Raw genomic sequence first — 16795 nt, 5'->3', positions numbered from 1 at the left:
GCTGGCTTGAGCATGAGACAAGGAATCTCTAATCTAGAAAACATTTTCCTCGCTGAGCTGTTTCCATGACAACTGTCTGCACCGTTTCCAACTATTTGTCTTGTCACACCCGTGGCAAACTGCCTCGTGGATGTTACTATCTCGCAGGCTCTCAGATCAGTCTTTCTTTTTCTCTCATTAAACTTTGTTTTAATGGGTCTCAAAATTCTGTGACAGATTTTGGTCAAGTTGTTTCCATTAAAAAGTACTGATTTTAAAAACTAATAATTTAAAAACTGCCACACACAAAAAACCCAAATGGTCCACAAAACATTCTCCTTTCCTTCTGAAGGTTTTTACAACGCATTGTAATCATTAACTAGTCCTTTACTATTAAACTTAAGTGGCCAATTGGGACAAACAGTTCCGAGACCGTTCTTCCACCACTGATTAATACCGGGGTGGGAGGTGTTGGGGAGAATGTCATTTAGCCATCTGAGCTTTCTGGGTGGACTTGGTGACTTTGCCAGCTCCAGCTGCCTTCTTGTCCACTGCTTTGATGACACCAACAGCAACTATCTGTGTCATGTTGTGAACGGCAAAGCAGCCCAGAGTGGGAAAGTCAGAGAAGCTTTCAACACACATGGGCTTGCCAGGAACCATATCAACGATGGCAGCATCGCCCCATTTCAAAAACTTCAGGCCGTCTTCCAGCCTTTTCCCAGAACGACGATCAATCTTCTTCAGCTCAGCAAATTTGCAAGCAATATGAGCTGTGTGACAATCCAGAACAGGTGCATAACCAGCACTGATTGGGCCAGGATGGTTGAGGAGAATCCCCTGAGCTACGAAGCCAGCTGCTTCCATTGGTGGGTCATTTCTGCTGTCACCAGCCACATTGCCACGACGCACGTCTTTGACAGACATGTTCTTGACATGGAAGCTCGCGTTGTCCCCAGGAAGAGCTTCACGCAAAGCTTCATGGTGCATTTCAACAGACTTGACTTTAGTTGTAACATTGACTGGAGCAAAGGCGGCAGGTTTGAGAACGCCAGTCTCCACTCGGCCCACAGGGACAGTACCAATACCACCAAATTTGTAGCCTTCCTGGTGGGGCAGACGCAGGGGCTTGTCAGGTGGACGCGTTGGTGGCAGGATGCAATCCAGAGCTTTCAGGCAGCGTGGTTCCACTGGCACTGCCATCTTCACAGGTGACTTTCCTTGAACCAAGGCATGTTAGCACCTGGCTCCAGCATGTTGTTGCCATTCCAACCAGAAATTGGCACGAAAGTGTTGTAGTCAATTTTCTTAATGCAGGTGCTGACTTCTTTAACAATTTCCTCATATCTCTTCTGGCTGTAGGGAGGCTCGGTGGAATCCATTTTGCTAATACTAACCATCAGCTGTTTCACACCCAGTACGTAAGCTGGAAGGGCATGCTCACGGATCTGCCCATTCTTGGAGATACTGCTTCAAACTGATCAACGCCAGCAGCAACAATCAGGACAGCACAATCAGCCCAAGATGTGCCTGTAATGTTTTTGATAGTCTCTGTGTGTCCTGGGGGAGAGCAATGATAGTCACGTGATACTTGCTGGTTTCGAATTTCCATAGGGAGATATCAATGGTGGTACCACGCTCACGTTCAGCTTTCAGTTATCCAAGACCCAGGCACACTTGAAGGACCCCTTCCCCATCTCAGCGGCCTCCTTCTCAAATTTTTCAATGGTTCTCTTGTCGATCCCACCGCATTTGTAGATCAGATGGCCAGGAGTGGTAGACTTGCTGGAGTCTACGTGTCCAGTGACGATAATATTGATGTTTTTTCCTTTCCCATTTTGGCTTTGATTTAGTGGTCGTTTTCTCGACACCTGTGTTCTGGCGGCAAACCCGTCGCGAAAAAGCTCAAAAAGTCTAACACGTTCTCGCTTCTGCCTCTCCACCGCCCTTCTCCAAATCTGCTCTGTCCCCTTTGTCACCTACTCATCAAACTCAGTTTCTGAAGCCATGAAATGAGGCCCCATTTTTGACTCCTCTCCTTCATCATCCTGTTTGTAACCAAATCCGGATTGTTCTTTTCCCGATTGACCCATTAACTTATTATTATTATTATTATTATTATTATTAGTTATTATTGTAACACATTGATACCATTTCTTTATCCACGGGGAGTGTTCAATTCAATGAAGAATTTAACGGAGAGTTCCCCAGCACACACCCAGGCGCTCCCAGGCTCCCGCATGAGGATCCTGTGCCTAGTAGTCAAACGAGCCCCTTAAAAATACTCCCAGGTCCCTTCGGAGGCCGGAATCGGCCCCTGTGGGCTTGGGGGTCCCAAAGAAGGTGTTCTCAACAGGCTTGAGACTATGGAAATGGCTTAATTTTGTAAGGGGCTCAGGAACTGCGGAGGCCGGGGGCGGGGGTGGCCCTCGGCGCCAGTCCCCGCAAGGCTGGGAGCGCCTCCTGTCGGTGGGGGGCGCCCTCCGACAGCCCTAAGCCGGAACCGAGGGGGCAAGTGAGCAGGTACCCACGGGCCGCGCGCGGCCTGGGCCTGGAAGGTGGTGCGACCGGAGGTGGGGCGTGGGCGGGGCCTCGGGCCTGGGGGCGGGGCGTGGGCCGCACAGGTGCGGAAGCGCGGGGCGGCCTGGCAGGTCCCGGATGGAGGCTCCTCCCCGGCAGCCCCGCGGGCCTCCAGGCCTCACCTCCCGGAGTCTGACCGCGAGCCCTAACCAGGGTGCGCCCCTCCTCCGGGCGGCTCTCCCGCCGTCTCCTGCTGCCCCTCCTTCGCCTTCAAGGAGCACGATCCCCGTGGGAACCTGGGACGTGGTTTCCAATCACCGCCTGACGGGCGTGCGTGGCCACCCGCTCAGGGGGCTGTTGGATTCTCTTTTCTGCCCCTTTCTTTTCCTCTCCCTTCCCCCTTCTATTTCTTATCAGGATTCTGATCATTATCATTCTTTTTATCGTTATTACTATTTTTTTTTAATACAACACCAAATAATGTTTCTCTACCTGTAAACGGTGTCCGACGGACTGAAGAGGAGGATGGAGGGTTCCCTGACACGTGTGCCTGGTGCTGCCCGGGGCCCTTCGTAGAGCGAGACCTTGGAAATGCCCCCGCGTCTTCCCATAGCGCTGAGCCGTCCCGCTGGGGTGGGTGGGGGAGGCCGGGGAGGGCCCTTTGGCCCACCTGAGCCTATAGAAACTGTCCCGTGATGCCCCCCACCGCGGCCCCCCAACACTGGTGTCTTTGGGAGCCCGGGACCGGCTCCCGCCATCTGAGCCTGCGCAGAATATTCTAATTCCTGGGAGCCTGGGGACGGTTTGTTTTGGTCCATGTGGCCCCTGCCACTCCAGAATCACGGAGGATGACACCCTGGTGGCCCTCCACTAGTCCCCGGCCGGAGGTTTCTGGACGTGGGGAGGACAGTTCTGTCAGCCAGAGGGTCAGGGCGGAGGCCAGCTCCCTCTGCCACCGCAGTCTGGTGACAGGGTCCCTGCGTCCTACAGTGATGTCTTTCTCTCCTCCTTTGTACGCTGTAACTTAAATACTGAGATAGAATGTCTACTATTACCATTTGTTTTAGGTAGTGACAAAACTATTTGGGGGGTATATACTAACATCCATATGAAGCTGAAGAGAGGCAGAGGACAAAGTCGGAGGTGCGTCAGGGGACCACCGAGCTGGAGGGCAAGACGTCATTCTCAGGGTCTTCTGCAGCCTCTGTCCCTTCCCTTCAACACAGTGAATTCTGCTCTGGCCGGGTAGTTCAGTTATTTACAGTATCACCTGATATGCCAAGGTGGCAGGTTTGATCCCAGGTCAGGGCATATACAAGAATTAACCAATGAATACATTGATACGTGAAACAACAAATCAATGTTTCTGTCTCTCTTCCTCTCGAAAATCAATAAATACATTTTTGAAAAAGTGATGAGAATAATGCATCTCCTTGCAGGTCACGCTTGGGGCTGCGGGGACCAGTTATAGGTCTACAAGGAGAGGGGGGTGGGGGACAGGGCTGAGGAAGGTCATCGGGGGGAGGCTATTTTGGGTTTTTCAAGAGAAGGTTTGGTTTAAATAATTTTTAGAATTGAGGTATAATTTATATACAGAAAAAGCACAGATCTTAAGTCCATAGTTTAATGAGTTTTGACAAGTGTATGCACACGTGGAACCCATGAAGCCGTGGAACATGTCCAGGTCCCCTTTGCCCCTTATCAGGCGGCCCCGCACAGAGGTCCCTGCACCATTCCAATGTCCATCGCTATACATTAGTTTTGTCTGTTAATTTTATATAAGTGGAATCATACAATAAGAATCGTCTTAAATTCGGCTTCTTTTTTTAATCAGCAGATTTCTTGAAATTCATTTCTGATGTTATGTGTGTCAACAGTGTGTTACTTGAAAAAACTGACTGTTTTGTCCTGGCCGGCGCGGCTCAGTTGGCTGGAATAACCCAAAGGTCGCCGGTTCAATTCCTGGTCGGGGCACATGTCCAGGTGCGAGCTCAATGCCAGGCTGGGACTCATGCAGGAGGCGGCTGATCTGCGTGTCTCTTTTCCCTGCTCTCTCAAATGAGAAACATCAATGTTTTTCTCTTTCTCTTTCCCTTCCCTCTCTCGAATGAGTATAAAATGAACCTTAAAAAAATTGACTTTATTTTTAGAGCAGTTTTGGGCTCACAGCAAAATCGAGCAGAAGGTACTAAAATTCCCACACACGCACAGCCTCCCCCACTATCAACATCCACACCAGAGGTACATTGGTTACAGCCAATGAACCTACACTGACTGACACATTGCCTCCCAAAGTCCATAGTTCACGTGAGGGTTCACTCTTGGTGCTGTATTTTCTATGGGTTTTGACAAATGTATAAGGACATGCGTGCACCATAATATGAGCACACAAATAGTTTCCCTGCCCCTGAATCCACTCTTCTCACAACCTCTGGTCTTTTGATTGTCTTCATAGTTCTGCCTTTTTCTCATTTTTTTTGAGGCTTTTGCATGAATTTTTATTCAATTTTTAATGTAATTTTTTTTCTTAAAAAAATTTTTTTATTGTTGTTCAAGTACAGTCATCTCCAAGTTTTGCCTTTTCCAGGATGTCATAGAGTTGAATCACCCACTTGTTCTAGAACCATTTGTTTAAAAATTTTCCTTTCTCCTCTCAATTTTTTGGCATCTTAGTTAAAAAAAAAATCAATAGACTATCCAGGTATAAATCTATTTCTTGACTCTTTTATTCCATTAATCTACCTGTTTATCATTTTGCTGGTACCACACTAACCTTGTTCACTGGAGCTTTATCCCAAGCCCTGAAAGCACGTAATGTAAATGCTGACATGCCTGTCCTTCATACTTGCTTTGATGGGTCTAGGTTCTTGGCATAGTCATATAAACTTTAGAATCAGCCTCTCTAAAGTGCCTGAGATTAATTTGGATTGTGCTGATTTTATCAACACCCCCTATTCATGGACTAGAAAGTACCATATTTTGCTGTATAGAATGCACACTTTTTCTGCCTACATTTTTGAGGAAAAAATAAGGATGTGCATTATACATGGGTATAAAAATCCCATGTATAATGCGCACAGAAATGTGGGTGCGCATTATACGTGGCAAAATATATTAAATATTGTGAAAATGATAACACTTCCACAATTGATCTACAGATTCAGTGCAATCCCTATCAAAGTTCCAACAGCCTTTATTTTTTATTTTTGCCGAATCTGACAATCTGATCCTGAAGTCCGTGTACAAATATAAGGGATCCAGACTGTGGAAACAACCTCAACAGATTACAAAGCTGGAGGAGTCACTCTCTCTGACTTCAAAACCTGCCGTGTGGCCGCAATAAGCATGACTTCATGGCAGTGGCTCAAGAACGGACAGAGGTGACCGGAACAGAACGGAGGGTGCAGAAAGCAATGGTTCTTCACAAGAGGGCTAAGACAACACAACAGAAGGGCAGTCTTTTCAACAAATCCTGCTGCGACTAGACATCCGTGTGCGCAGGGATGGGACTGGATCCTTCCTTCACACCTGTGGGTACAGCCTGAAATCTCATGTCGCGTCGGGAAGCCTGGGAGTCCGCTCACTCCCCAGATACGTCCCCATCCAGCTGGCTCCCCCATCAGCCAAACCAGTAGCGCTGAGGCCTGTCCTCCACCAAAGAGGCTGTCCTCTCTGCGGGCCCCCAGCCCTATGCAAATAAGCCAGGCTCCTCCTCCTGCGGGACCAGGGGGTCACTCCAACCTGGTCACCGCCCCTCTCCTGCACCAGTTGCTGCTACTGTTTCGTTCGCACTGTGATCTGAGAGGGTACTTTGTATGACTTCTACTTTTTAAATTGTCAAGGTGTGTTTTAATGGCCCCCAAATATGGCCTACGTTGGTGACTGTTCTGTAGGCTGAGGTGCGCTCTGCTGTAATCTGTGCCCACCAGGCCTGGGTAACGTTCAGTTCACCCTGTCCTTGCTGAGCTCACAGGCCCGTCTGTTCTCCTGCGTGTCCACGTTCTCCACGGGAGCCCTGAGCAGGCTCACCCCAGTTGTTTTAATCTCCCAGGTTGGTAATCCTGAAACCTCTGACCAACTTGAGCCTTGTTCTGCGCTTGCTCTGCTTTTTGTTTTATCATACACTGTGTGAATTCCTTGTTTGCCCTGGCGCGTGTGGCTCAGTGGATTGAGTGCAGGACTGTGAACCAAAAGGTCGCAGGTTCGATTCCCAGTCAGGGCACACGCCTGGGTTGTGGGCCAGGTCCCCAGTCGGGGGCGTGTGAAAGGCAGCTGGAAAATGTTTCTTTCCCTCTCTCCCTCCTTTCCACTCTCTCTAGAAATAAATGAATAGAATCTTCAGGAAAAAAAAAAAAAAAAGCTGGACACAATGCTGGGTAAAAGGAACAGGACTTCAGCGTGCAGGTTTAGGGTTAGCTGGGTGGGAGCTGTGACTGCTTCACCGTCTGCTAGAGCTGCAGGTGTCGGAGGCTGAATCAGTTTGTGTGAAAGGCATGCTTTCATCGGCTGGGTGTGATGAGTTTGGTGACTACGGAGAACTTTATGCCCGAAGAGCGAGGCCACCGTTGTTCAGGACCTCGGGAGCTCGCGCTGCCGGCCCGGCCCAGGACTGTGGGTGTGCGTGGGCGCGGCGGCTGCCTGTCTCTCAGCAGTTAGGTGATGCTGTGGCATTCTCTTCAATCCTGAAATAGCTGCGTCGCCCCTGGCATCTGGAGGTCACCTTGTGAACCTCTTCCAATTTCAGAGGGAAGACTCAGAGCTGGGCCGGCTCCCAGGAGGAGCTGCTGTTCGCGGACACGGCCGTCGGCAGGCAGGTGACCCGGACGGCATCTGAGGACAAGGCGCCCTGGTGCTCAGCTCTGAGGCTGTTTGGGTCAGTGGTTGTTTGTGAAAAATAGATAGTAAATATAGTGCTCAGTCATAAATGCTAGGAAAGTACGGAGAGGAGATGTGAAAAACTGAAATAGTAAGCATAATTTTAGCCAACAGAAATGGCTCAGAAATGCCAAATGATAGTATGGACCAATGGCTGGCCGCACACCAAGTTGGCCTTTATGTTACTGACACCAGTTGAAGTTATTTTCCATTGGAGAACTTCCCAGGCACATAAAAACACATTTTTCAGACAGCTAACTCTAACACAAGCTTTAGGGAGAGCAGCATGTTAAACTCTCTGCAAAAAACTTCTGGGACTGAGCGAAAGGACAATAAAAAATGTAAAGTGCTTTATTTTTAATACGAACAATTCCATTTACAAAAATGATGTAAGTCACATCTAAGGTATCAATACCATAAATCTATAGCTTGCAATAGGACATGTAAATGTAAATAACTTATGTACAATCTGCACTATGGACATAATTTTGTACACACAACCCTATATACTACCCAAAAAGCTTCAGAGAAAACACCTGCAAACCCTTACTTGTCTAGACAGTAGACAACAGTTTCAAAAAAAGAATCAAAATAAAACGATTCCTACTTCTCAGCTGCACATGGTGCAGATATTCATGCATGGAGGCGAAGTGTGAGGTATCGATCACGTGAAGACATTTAACTTTGTTCCATTCCGGCCATGAGGGACAGAGCTAGAGACTCCACTGTAGGAAGAATAACAAGGTTAAAAAAAATAGGTTTAAATATTTGAAAATGTCTGAATAAGGCTTTCATCAACCCCAAACTGGTAAGTATTTAAAGACATTTTCTATTTTTAATTAAAATCGTGATGATTTTTAATGTGTAATATAGATGATAATCTTCACTTATTAAATAGAAATTGAAAAAGTATGATTCCGATCGTTTTAATTTTGAAAGCAAACGAATCTGTGCATTTCACTGAGGAATCGCGGTTGTTGCTCCTGTTATAAAATCTGGAGCCGGTCCATAACAAAACGCCAAGTTCTGACCTCGGCCCACCCAGTTCAAAACAGGACAGATGTCTCAGTGTTTCCTATGTGTAAGGAGCAGGTCGCAATTTGAATATGCAGAAACCGATTAACTCCGAATCCCTTCCCCAAAACTGGTGCAAAGAGAGGACTCAGGCCTTTGTTTTGCAGATCACACAGCTCCCTCCTGCCGCCCCAGCCTGCAGACCACTGCCTGCTCCACAGGGTCTGTCGGGCAGCCTTGGGGGCGCTCAACTGCTCCGAAAAATCCGGCTTTTGAAAAGGAATAGTTGCAAAGACTACACATAATAGGAAGGTGTCACTGAAATCTAAAAGCATGTGCCCTACGCTTTTTAAATAATAGTTTCAGCCCTGGCTGGTGTGGCTCAGTGGATTGAGTGCTGGCCTGCAAACCAAAGGGTTGCTGGTTCGATTCCCAGTCGGGGCACATGCCTGGGTTGCAGGCCAGGACCCCAGTAGGGGGCGCTTGTGAGGCAACCACACATTGACGTTTCTCTCCCTCTCTTTCTTGCTCCCTTCTCCTCCCTAAAAAATAAACAAGTAAAATCTTTAAAATTACTATAGTTTCAGAAACCCACAGGTGTAAAACAATATGCTAGAGAGCAAAATCTTTAACAGTCTCTGTGTTTTATGTCTTAATAGCCACCCATCCCACGGTAATTCTGAAAACACAGTCAAAGCATGGTACAGCTGCTGAGGGGCCTCCCAGCGTGAAGTATCGGAGAAATCCAATTCTTCATGAGAGAGAGTGTAGCCTTTGTACCAGAAAGCAGAAAAGCAGTGAGACTTTAACGTGTGTACTCACGATGGGGAAAGGACCCTCTACAGACGGCTTTGTTTAAGATGGTGACAAGGAACATGTGGCAGTTTTTAAAGTCAGACTCCATTTTCTCTATAGATTCCATCCTAGGAAAGAAAGTACATTTCAATTTAAGTACGTCATACAAGGTTAACAGGTAGGCTACAAGATATTTCTGGGGTGATTTCAAAGGTACCTCAGTTTAATTATCTACAATACTAAATATAAAGACTATAAAATAATATATAAAATTTCTTGCCCTACTTTATTTATTTCATCCACCGAGGCATTTTATTTGCATATATGTATTATATCCTAGAAAAAGAATCCCAGGATTTTCTTTTTTTCTTTTTAAAGATTCTATTTATTCATTAAAAAAAATTTGTTATTTATTTTTAGAGAAAGGGGGAGGGAGGGGGAGAGAGAGAGAGAGAGAAACATCAATGTGTGGTTGCCTCTCGCGCGCCCCCAGCTGGGGACCTGGCTTGCAACCCAGGCATATGCCCTGACTGGGAATCGAACCTGTGACCCTTTAGTTTGTAGACTGGCACTCAACCCACTGAGCCACAACTGCCAGGGCTATTTATTCATTTTTAAAGAGAGGAGAAGGGAGGGAGAAAGAGGGGGAGAGAAACACCAATGCGTGGCTACCCCTTGTGCGCCCCTCACTAGGGACCTGGCCCGAAACCCAGGCACACACCTGACTGGGAACCGAACCAGTGACCCTTTGGTTCAAAGGCTGGCACTCACTCCACTGACCACACCAGCCAGGGCAGAATTCTAGGGTTTTCCCTCCTGTGTGTTTTCGTCTTGCCTCCTCATGGTCCAGGATGCCCACTGAGCTTGTATGTACAACAAAACCAAACCCACAGCAAGGAAGCAAGTTGTTTTGCCGTTTTTCTAGATCTCTGAGCTGCTCCTCAAAACTGGGTTGATCACTCCATAATTGTTCAACCTGTCCATGAGATTCACAACGATTTTCCCAGCTCTGCTATCATCAATAATTTCAAATCAGCCCACATGACTGTGCTTCGTCCTCACAGCTGGAAACCGGGCATGACTTGGGAGCGCGGCCAGATGAGACCCTGGCATTGCCTCTTTCAGGCATCGGTGATACCCTGGGGAGCATCGGCCAGGACAGTCATGTGCACCATTCTGATGGCACAGAGAGTGCTCCCTGCCTCCTTCAACATAAAGCCTGTTTCAGTCCTGAGTTCTAGAGCTGGGGTGACAGGATATTCCCTTTTCTCTGCGTCACTTCTGTATTTTTACTTTTCACATGCATATCTTCTTTTTGAAATGAAGAACACATTAAAGATATTAAGCCCTAAATGTAAAAGTTATTTAAAAACTTAAAAACTTATTTTATTTTTTGCCATGGCTGGTGTGGCTCAGTGGATTGAGTGCCAGCCTGTGGGCCGAAAGGTCACCAGTTCGATTCCCAGTCGGGGCCTGTGCCTGGGTTGCGGGCCAGGTCCCCACTTGGGGGCGTGTCTGAGGCAACCGACTGCTTCTCCTGTACATCAGCGTTTCTCTCCCTCTCTTCCTTCCTCCCTTCCCCGCTTTCTAGAAACAAATAAAATCTTTTAAAAAATCATTTTTATTTTTTAAATTTAATTATTTTTGCAGCAAAGAAAGTGAAGGTTTGCTGAAGGACATGGCGCCAGGCCTGGAGACACAGGGCAGTTGGGACTCTAAGGCCTGGCGCCGAAACTTTTTTACTGTGGAAAATGTCACAGGAGAACAGGCCCGGGACTTCCTCCGGGGCAGCCCCAGGAACCCCCGCCCCCACCACGTTTTTAGAAGCAAATGTGAGACGTAGGAGCACTTCGGCCATAAATAGGTCAATGTGTATCATTTAAGACAAAAACCCTTTTTTAAAACACAGTCAATACTATTTGCTTAAAAAACACTTAATGATTTCTTAATATCATCAAAGAACTAGTCAGGGCTCAGATTTCACGTTGCTTTGGCAATTTTTCATTTTTCTGCTTTAAATGTGGACAGGGATCAATTAACTTCCATAAACTGCGAAGCTGAGATCCTCCTCACTTCTGCTTTTTTCTCACAGCCAACTTGATGAAGAAGTGGAAGCGGCTCAATTTTAGCAAAGCATGTACAGAGTGCTACTCTGTCCCCCTTGTCCCCCAGGGCGGGTACGCGCTGCACGCTCTGCGAGGGCAACGGTCAAGCCAGCACGGCGTCTCCCTTCACGCCTGCAATTATGAATTTCACCAGGTCTCTTAGTTTACGCACTCGGCGTGTTCTCACACTGCCCCAGGTTCTGGTGCAGACGAGGTCAGCGCCCCCACGAGCTGCCGCACACAGGTACGCGCAAGCTATGACTCCGCAGCCCAGGCCGCCGGACTCACACTTGTAATTCAGGGAAGTAGCAGCGGCAGCACCACCGGATTTCGCTATGGATAACGCGCACCTGCAGCTTAGCATTGCCCATGTATAATGCGCCCCCTTATGTTCCCCTCAAAAATTTGGGCACAAGGGTGCACATTATAAATGTCGAAATACAGTATAGTGGAGGGATCACTTTGTAAGGTATATATATGCCTAAGCACTATGCTGTACACCTGAAACTAATACATTGAATGTCAATGGTAACTGAAAAGTGGAAATAATAATCGCAGCATTATACTAATTTATAAACACGTTGTTCAGTTGCGTGTGTTAGTGTGCAGCGGAGAACGCAATCGGATGCTCTGGATGGGAAGAGCCGCTGAGTCTTCCCCGGTCCTTTGAGGTCCCCTTTGGATGTGCTGGATGGGAGTAATAAACACCCCCCCCGTCCAAAATCCAATCACTCTTCTAGGGTTCCTCTAAAACCCAGCTTTGGACTACAATCTAGCACAACGTGCAGAACTGGCTTTAATCCAGCAGGCATGAGTGGGGGTGAGTGGTTAACACAAAACAGAGCAGGTCACTGTTGGTGACAGCTGAGGCAGAGCGACAGGCGCCTGGGGTTTGCTCTGCTGTTTCTCTCTACTTCTGTGTATGTCTAAGGCATCCACGATAAAAAGTAATAAAACCACCTGGTTGGTGTGGCTCAGTAGACTGAGGGCCGGCCTGTGAACCAAAGGGTCACCAGTTCGATTCCCACTCAGGGCACAGGCCTGGGTTGCGGGCCAGGTTGCCAGTAGGGGGTGTGCGAGAGGCAACCTCACATTGCTGTTTCTCTCCCTCTGTTCCCCTCTCTAAAAATAAATATAGAAAATCTTTTAAAAAAGTAACAAAACCTACACAACAACACAGGAATGTCATCTAAGGATATATGCGCGTCCTCATTACAAGACTTCAGCTGTTTATTATTTTAGCGCTCCTAAAAGAACCGCACAGCCCCCACGCTGCCTGGTTTAGGTGAGCAGATGCTTCGATTCTTTCCTTAAACAGAAGCGGTGCTGCTGAGATGAAAAGAGCCTCACAGGATGAAGCCCGTTGAAACGCTCACAGTGTGGAGGCTCCACAAGCCACACACTTACCGCCAAGCGCCCAGGCCCGCCTGCCAACCGTCCGCAAACATGAGCGCCAGGTTCAACACCTTCATGATGGCTTCCTTCACAAAGCTGACCTGCGGAGCAAAGCCAGGACAGAACACAGCTCTGCGACTGTCTTCGGACAGGGACACTACAACTCATCCCTAACTCCAGCGCGCGCCAGGGCAACGGCCGCCTGGCTCCGGACAAAGCGGCCTTGGAACTGGCCACACGCTGCGCCCCCGAAGCAGGCGGTGGCAGTGCAGCCCAATCCACAGAGCAGCTACCATCTCCTGGGACGGCTGCGAAATTCACCCATGAAACCTGGCAAATAATTCCTGCGGCCACGAGGGGACTTAACCCCAAATATTCACACTGAGGGGCAGGCGCCTCCTGACTACGTTTCCCGTGCAGGTGAACCTTCCAGCCGCATCCGAGGGCGGAGCGGAGGGCAGGCAGGTTGGCCCCCCCAGGCCCCACCTGTTTCTCATACAGATAATTTCTGGTCACATGGCCCGAATTTGTAACCTCGTGTGATCTGGTCTTTCCGTAAAGAATATTCTATACAACGGAAGTTTAATAATTATAAAACCCCAAAGCAGAGAGACAGGCTCCCTTGGCCAGCTTCACTCCGGCCTCAGCGGACAAGTTCGCAGGTGACTTCTCACGCACCTTTTCTCTCAGCAGACATCGATCGTGGATGGTTGACAAATATCTGTAGTGAATTTTAATCAACTGATCTAAGTCCTTGGCTTCCTCAATTTGATGTTGAAATTCCAGCCCGGTACTGTGAAGAATCTTGGAAGAGAAAGATAAGAAGTTTAATCAGGTTTCTTTGAGAACTGTGTGCCCCACACAAAAGTTTTCTCTGACCTCTTCTGCTTCCTTCAATAGTTCCATCCGCCAAGCTGATCAAGTGCTGATCTTTGAGGGTTGGCATTCTCCTCCTAGAATGACGGCGGCCCGTCTGTGGGGGCCTCCACTTGCCCAGTGACCGGGCGCCTCACTCTGACCAACGGCCTGCTCCCGGGAAGGAGGGGCCAGTATATCCAACCCGATGGAAAAGTGCACTGATTTGTTTTTTTGAAAAAAAAATCATCGGGTAGCCCTAGCTGGGTAGCTGTTGGCTGGGTGTCTTCCCATCAACCAAAAGGTCGCGGGTTTGATCCCCAGTCAGGGCACATATCCAGGTTGTGGGTTCAATCCTCGGCTGGGGCACACGTGAGAGGTAACCAGTTGCTGTTTCTCTCTTTCTCCCCTTTCCTTTCCCTCTTTCTAAAACCAATAAGCATGTCCTTGGGTGAGGATAAAAAAAAAATCATTGGGAAAACTGAAGTTAAACATTTTTCTAAGTTCCACTGTTTATACAGAGGTGGGCATAGGTAGGTTTATAGTTGTGAGCACATGAAACACAATTTATTCTTGTATCGTTATTTATTAATTCGTGTATTACTTGTGTTACAACTGCAAACCTACTTTTGCGTACCGTGTACACCTGAAACTCCTACCACTCACTCTCAACACTGAAGGTTAGGGCCACGGTCCGAGGGCCACCAACGGGGTCCCAAGGAGGCAGAAGCCGGCAGGTCGGACACGCAGGCCCGAAAGCCTCACTCGACCCAAACAAGATGGGTTTTAGAACTTACAGACCAGAACGACTAGAAATTTTGGGGGCAACCACTTTAAACCCCGAGTCCTAGTAATACGGGCGCTGTGCAAATGGCGGAAGCCCTCTCTCAGAACTTCCCCTCAAACTGGTTCCAAGATGGCTAAGAAAAATTCACTGGGTAACGACTTCTTGTTTTGAAGAAAAAAAGCACATCATCTGGCTGTATCTTCCTCCTGACAGCCCACACCAGCCTGGCAGGTTCTGGCTGTCACTAAAAATTGAAGCCATTTCCCAGGGCAGCTGTCACTGCCAATCAAAGTCAAAGGACCACGGAGCAAGTTCGGAAGGCAATTACAAAAGAGGGGCTCTGACCGTGCCCATCCCAGGGGGACAGCAGACTCTGGACACAGGCGCCCTGACAGGCCTAAAACGTGCTCCCCCCCTGCCCCATCCTTTTACGGTCAAAGCTTTAATACGTGCTATTTTCACACTTGCAGTGTATGGGCATGTCATGGTGCCTCTGTGTTTATGACTCTATTCCAAGCCATCCTCTATGAAAAGCTGGGCACAGGGCGGGCGCACAGACACGAACCCTGGTCATGATATAGTTGTGCAGGCTGTTCACGAAGTGCATGAGCTTCACTCGCAAGAGGAACATGCGATGAACCTGCTGTCGCTCTGGTTTCTTCTGCGGTCCGCACTGGAGGCCTTGCTGCAGGTGCGGTTTCTCCGCCAGCTCTGTGGAAGCAGCGTGGTCGTGTGAGCTCTGCTCCAAGCCGACTCTCTGCCGCTAAGGCGGGGGCCCCTGCAGTGAGGTCCCCACGGCGCGACAGAGACCCACCTTCGGAGTCTCTGGGAAGGGATACCCCGAAGAGTTCCCGTAACACCAGGATGGTCGCTGCATTCAAAATGCAAACGTGAAGTCCTATGAACTTGTCATTAAAAACTGTCACGTAGCCCTGGCTCATGTGGCTCAGTGGACTGAGCACCGGCCTGCAAACCAAAAGGTCGCTAGCTCGATTCTTAGTCGGGGCACATGCCTGGGCTGCAGGCTAGGTCCTGCGTTGGGGGTGTGCAAGGGGCAACCGATTGACTGAAGTTTCTCTCCTTCCCTTTCTACCTCCTTCCCTCCATCTCTGAAAATAAATAAAATATTGAAAAAAAAAATTGTCACATTGTCCTGGCTGGTGTGGCTCAGTGGACTGAGCACCGGTCTGCAAACCAAAGGGTCGCTGGTTTGATTCTCAGTCAGGAGGGAACATGCCTTGGTTGCGGGCCAGGTCCCCGGTAGGGGATGTGCGAGAGGCAACCACACGTTGATGTTTCTCTCTCTTTCTCCCTCCCTTCCCCTCTCTAAAAATAAATAAAATCTTAAAAAAACAAATTGTCATGTAACCTAAGATAAACGATTATTCCGGTTAAATTCCTAATCTAGTTATTGTATTTCAGGCTAACTGTAGATACAACTTCTGGTATTTCCTTCATGGACATTAACTCAGATGCCTATAAAAATGCTGCTATAAATACACATCATTTTGGTACTGGTGTATACATAAAAAATGACCAGTCCACTAACCTCTTTTTCAGGACTAAAATTAAACTATAATTTAATTTTAATAATTACATTTTATAATTTAATTTTAAATTATAATCTTACCACCAAACAGTAAAACATCCAGACTATATTTTGCCCACTTTATCTGCAGTAAGAGAAGGAACACCTGATTGTAAATTTTTTGACATTCCGAACTTATAACAATGTCCACAGGCCATGGGACCTATGAAAATAAAAACAGAAAATTAGAATAGAAAGTAACCCATCACTTGCATATTTTAATTTTTTAAAATCCTCACCCTAGGACATTTTTTTCATTGCTTTTAGAGAGAGAGAAAGGGAGGAAGAGAGAGAGAGATCAATGTGAGAAACATTGATCAATTGCTTCCAACATGCACCCCAAACCTACAACCTAGATACGTGCACCAACAGGGGATTGAACCCACAACCCAGGCAGGTGCCCTGAATGGGAACTGAACCCACAACCTTTTGGTGTATGGGACGACACTCCAACCGAGTCACATCAGCCAGGGCTTGCACATTTTAACATAAAAGAATGGTCTTACGGAGGGTATCAGCACATACCTTGTAGCTGAGGGTCAGACCGTCTAGGATATGAACGGGGAGCTTCTTCTTAGCTGTGTCCACGTTTTCAAAAGATATAGAGAGACTAGAAAAAGAAATTTCTGTTTCAGTTGGTGAAAATATGCTCACATAAAAATGCTCTTTAAAAAAAAACTATTGTCATTTTACCATTTTATTTACATTGTATTCCAAAAAAAGACACTGTATTTCATATAAGGAGAGCAAATATTCCCATACAGGCATATTTTCTGGCATGTATTCCAGAATATTAATTTGGTTTTGGAAATAAGAAAGAGGAAAAGTTTTGAAACACTGAGTTTACTCATAAAAGAGAAGAGACGCTTAACAGCTGTGCCT

General features: G+C 47.5%; 1 protein-coding gene and 1 pseudogene across 1 annotated transcript in view; both read right to left on the bottom strand.

The window, feature by feature from the left end:
• Positions 1-462: 462 nt before the first annotated feature.
• LOC129061257 (elongation factor 1-alpha 1-like) lies at positions 463-3110 on the bottom strand (annotated as a pseudogene).
• A 4641-nt stretch (positions 3111-7751) lies between these two features.
• The window catches only part of TUBGCP5 (tubulin gamma complex component 5), a 43482-nt gene continuing 34438 nt past the window's right edge, over positions 7752-16795 (bottom strand). Inside the window, exons 17-23 of the mRNA XM_054561890.1 lie at positions 16439-16523; positions 15956-16076; positions 14891-15036; positions 13362-13487; positions 12696-12784; positions 9211-9311; positions 7752-8099 (exon numbers count right to left, since the gene is read on the bottom strand). Coding sequence (XP_054417865.1) covers positions 8053-8099; positions 9211-9311; positions 12696-12784; positions 13362-13487; positions 14891-15036; positions 15956-16076; positions 16439-16523 — 715 coding nt within the window. The 3' untranslated portion in view covers positions 7752-8052. The remainder of the gene's footprint in view (positions 8100-9210; positions 9312-12695; positions 12785-13361; positions 13488-14890; positions 15037-15955; positions 16077-16438; positions 16524-16795) is intronic.

This window comes from Pteronotus mesoamericanus, unplaced genomic scaffold (assembly GCF_021234165.1).
Source record: "Pteronotus mesoamericanus isolate MK-2021 breed Mesoamerican mustached bat unplaced genomic scaffold, CSHL_Meso_final scaffold_582, whole genome shotgun sequence".
Taxonomy (NCBI): Eukaryota; Metazoa; Chordata; class Mammalia; order Chiroptera; family Mormoopidae; genus Pteronotus; species Pteronotus mesoamericanus.
Note: the sequence above shows the minus strand (reverse complement) of the source record. Positions and strands in the feature narration are given on the sequence as shown.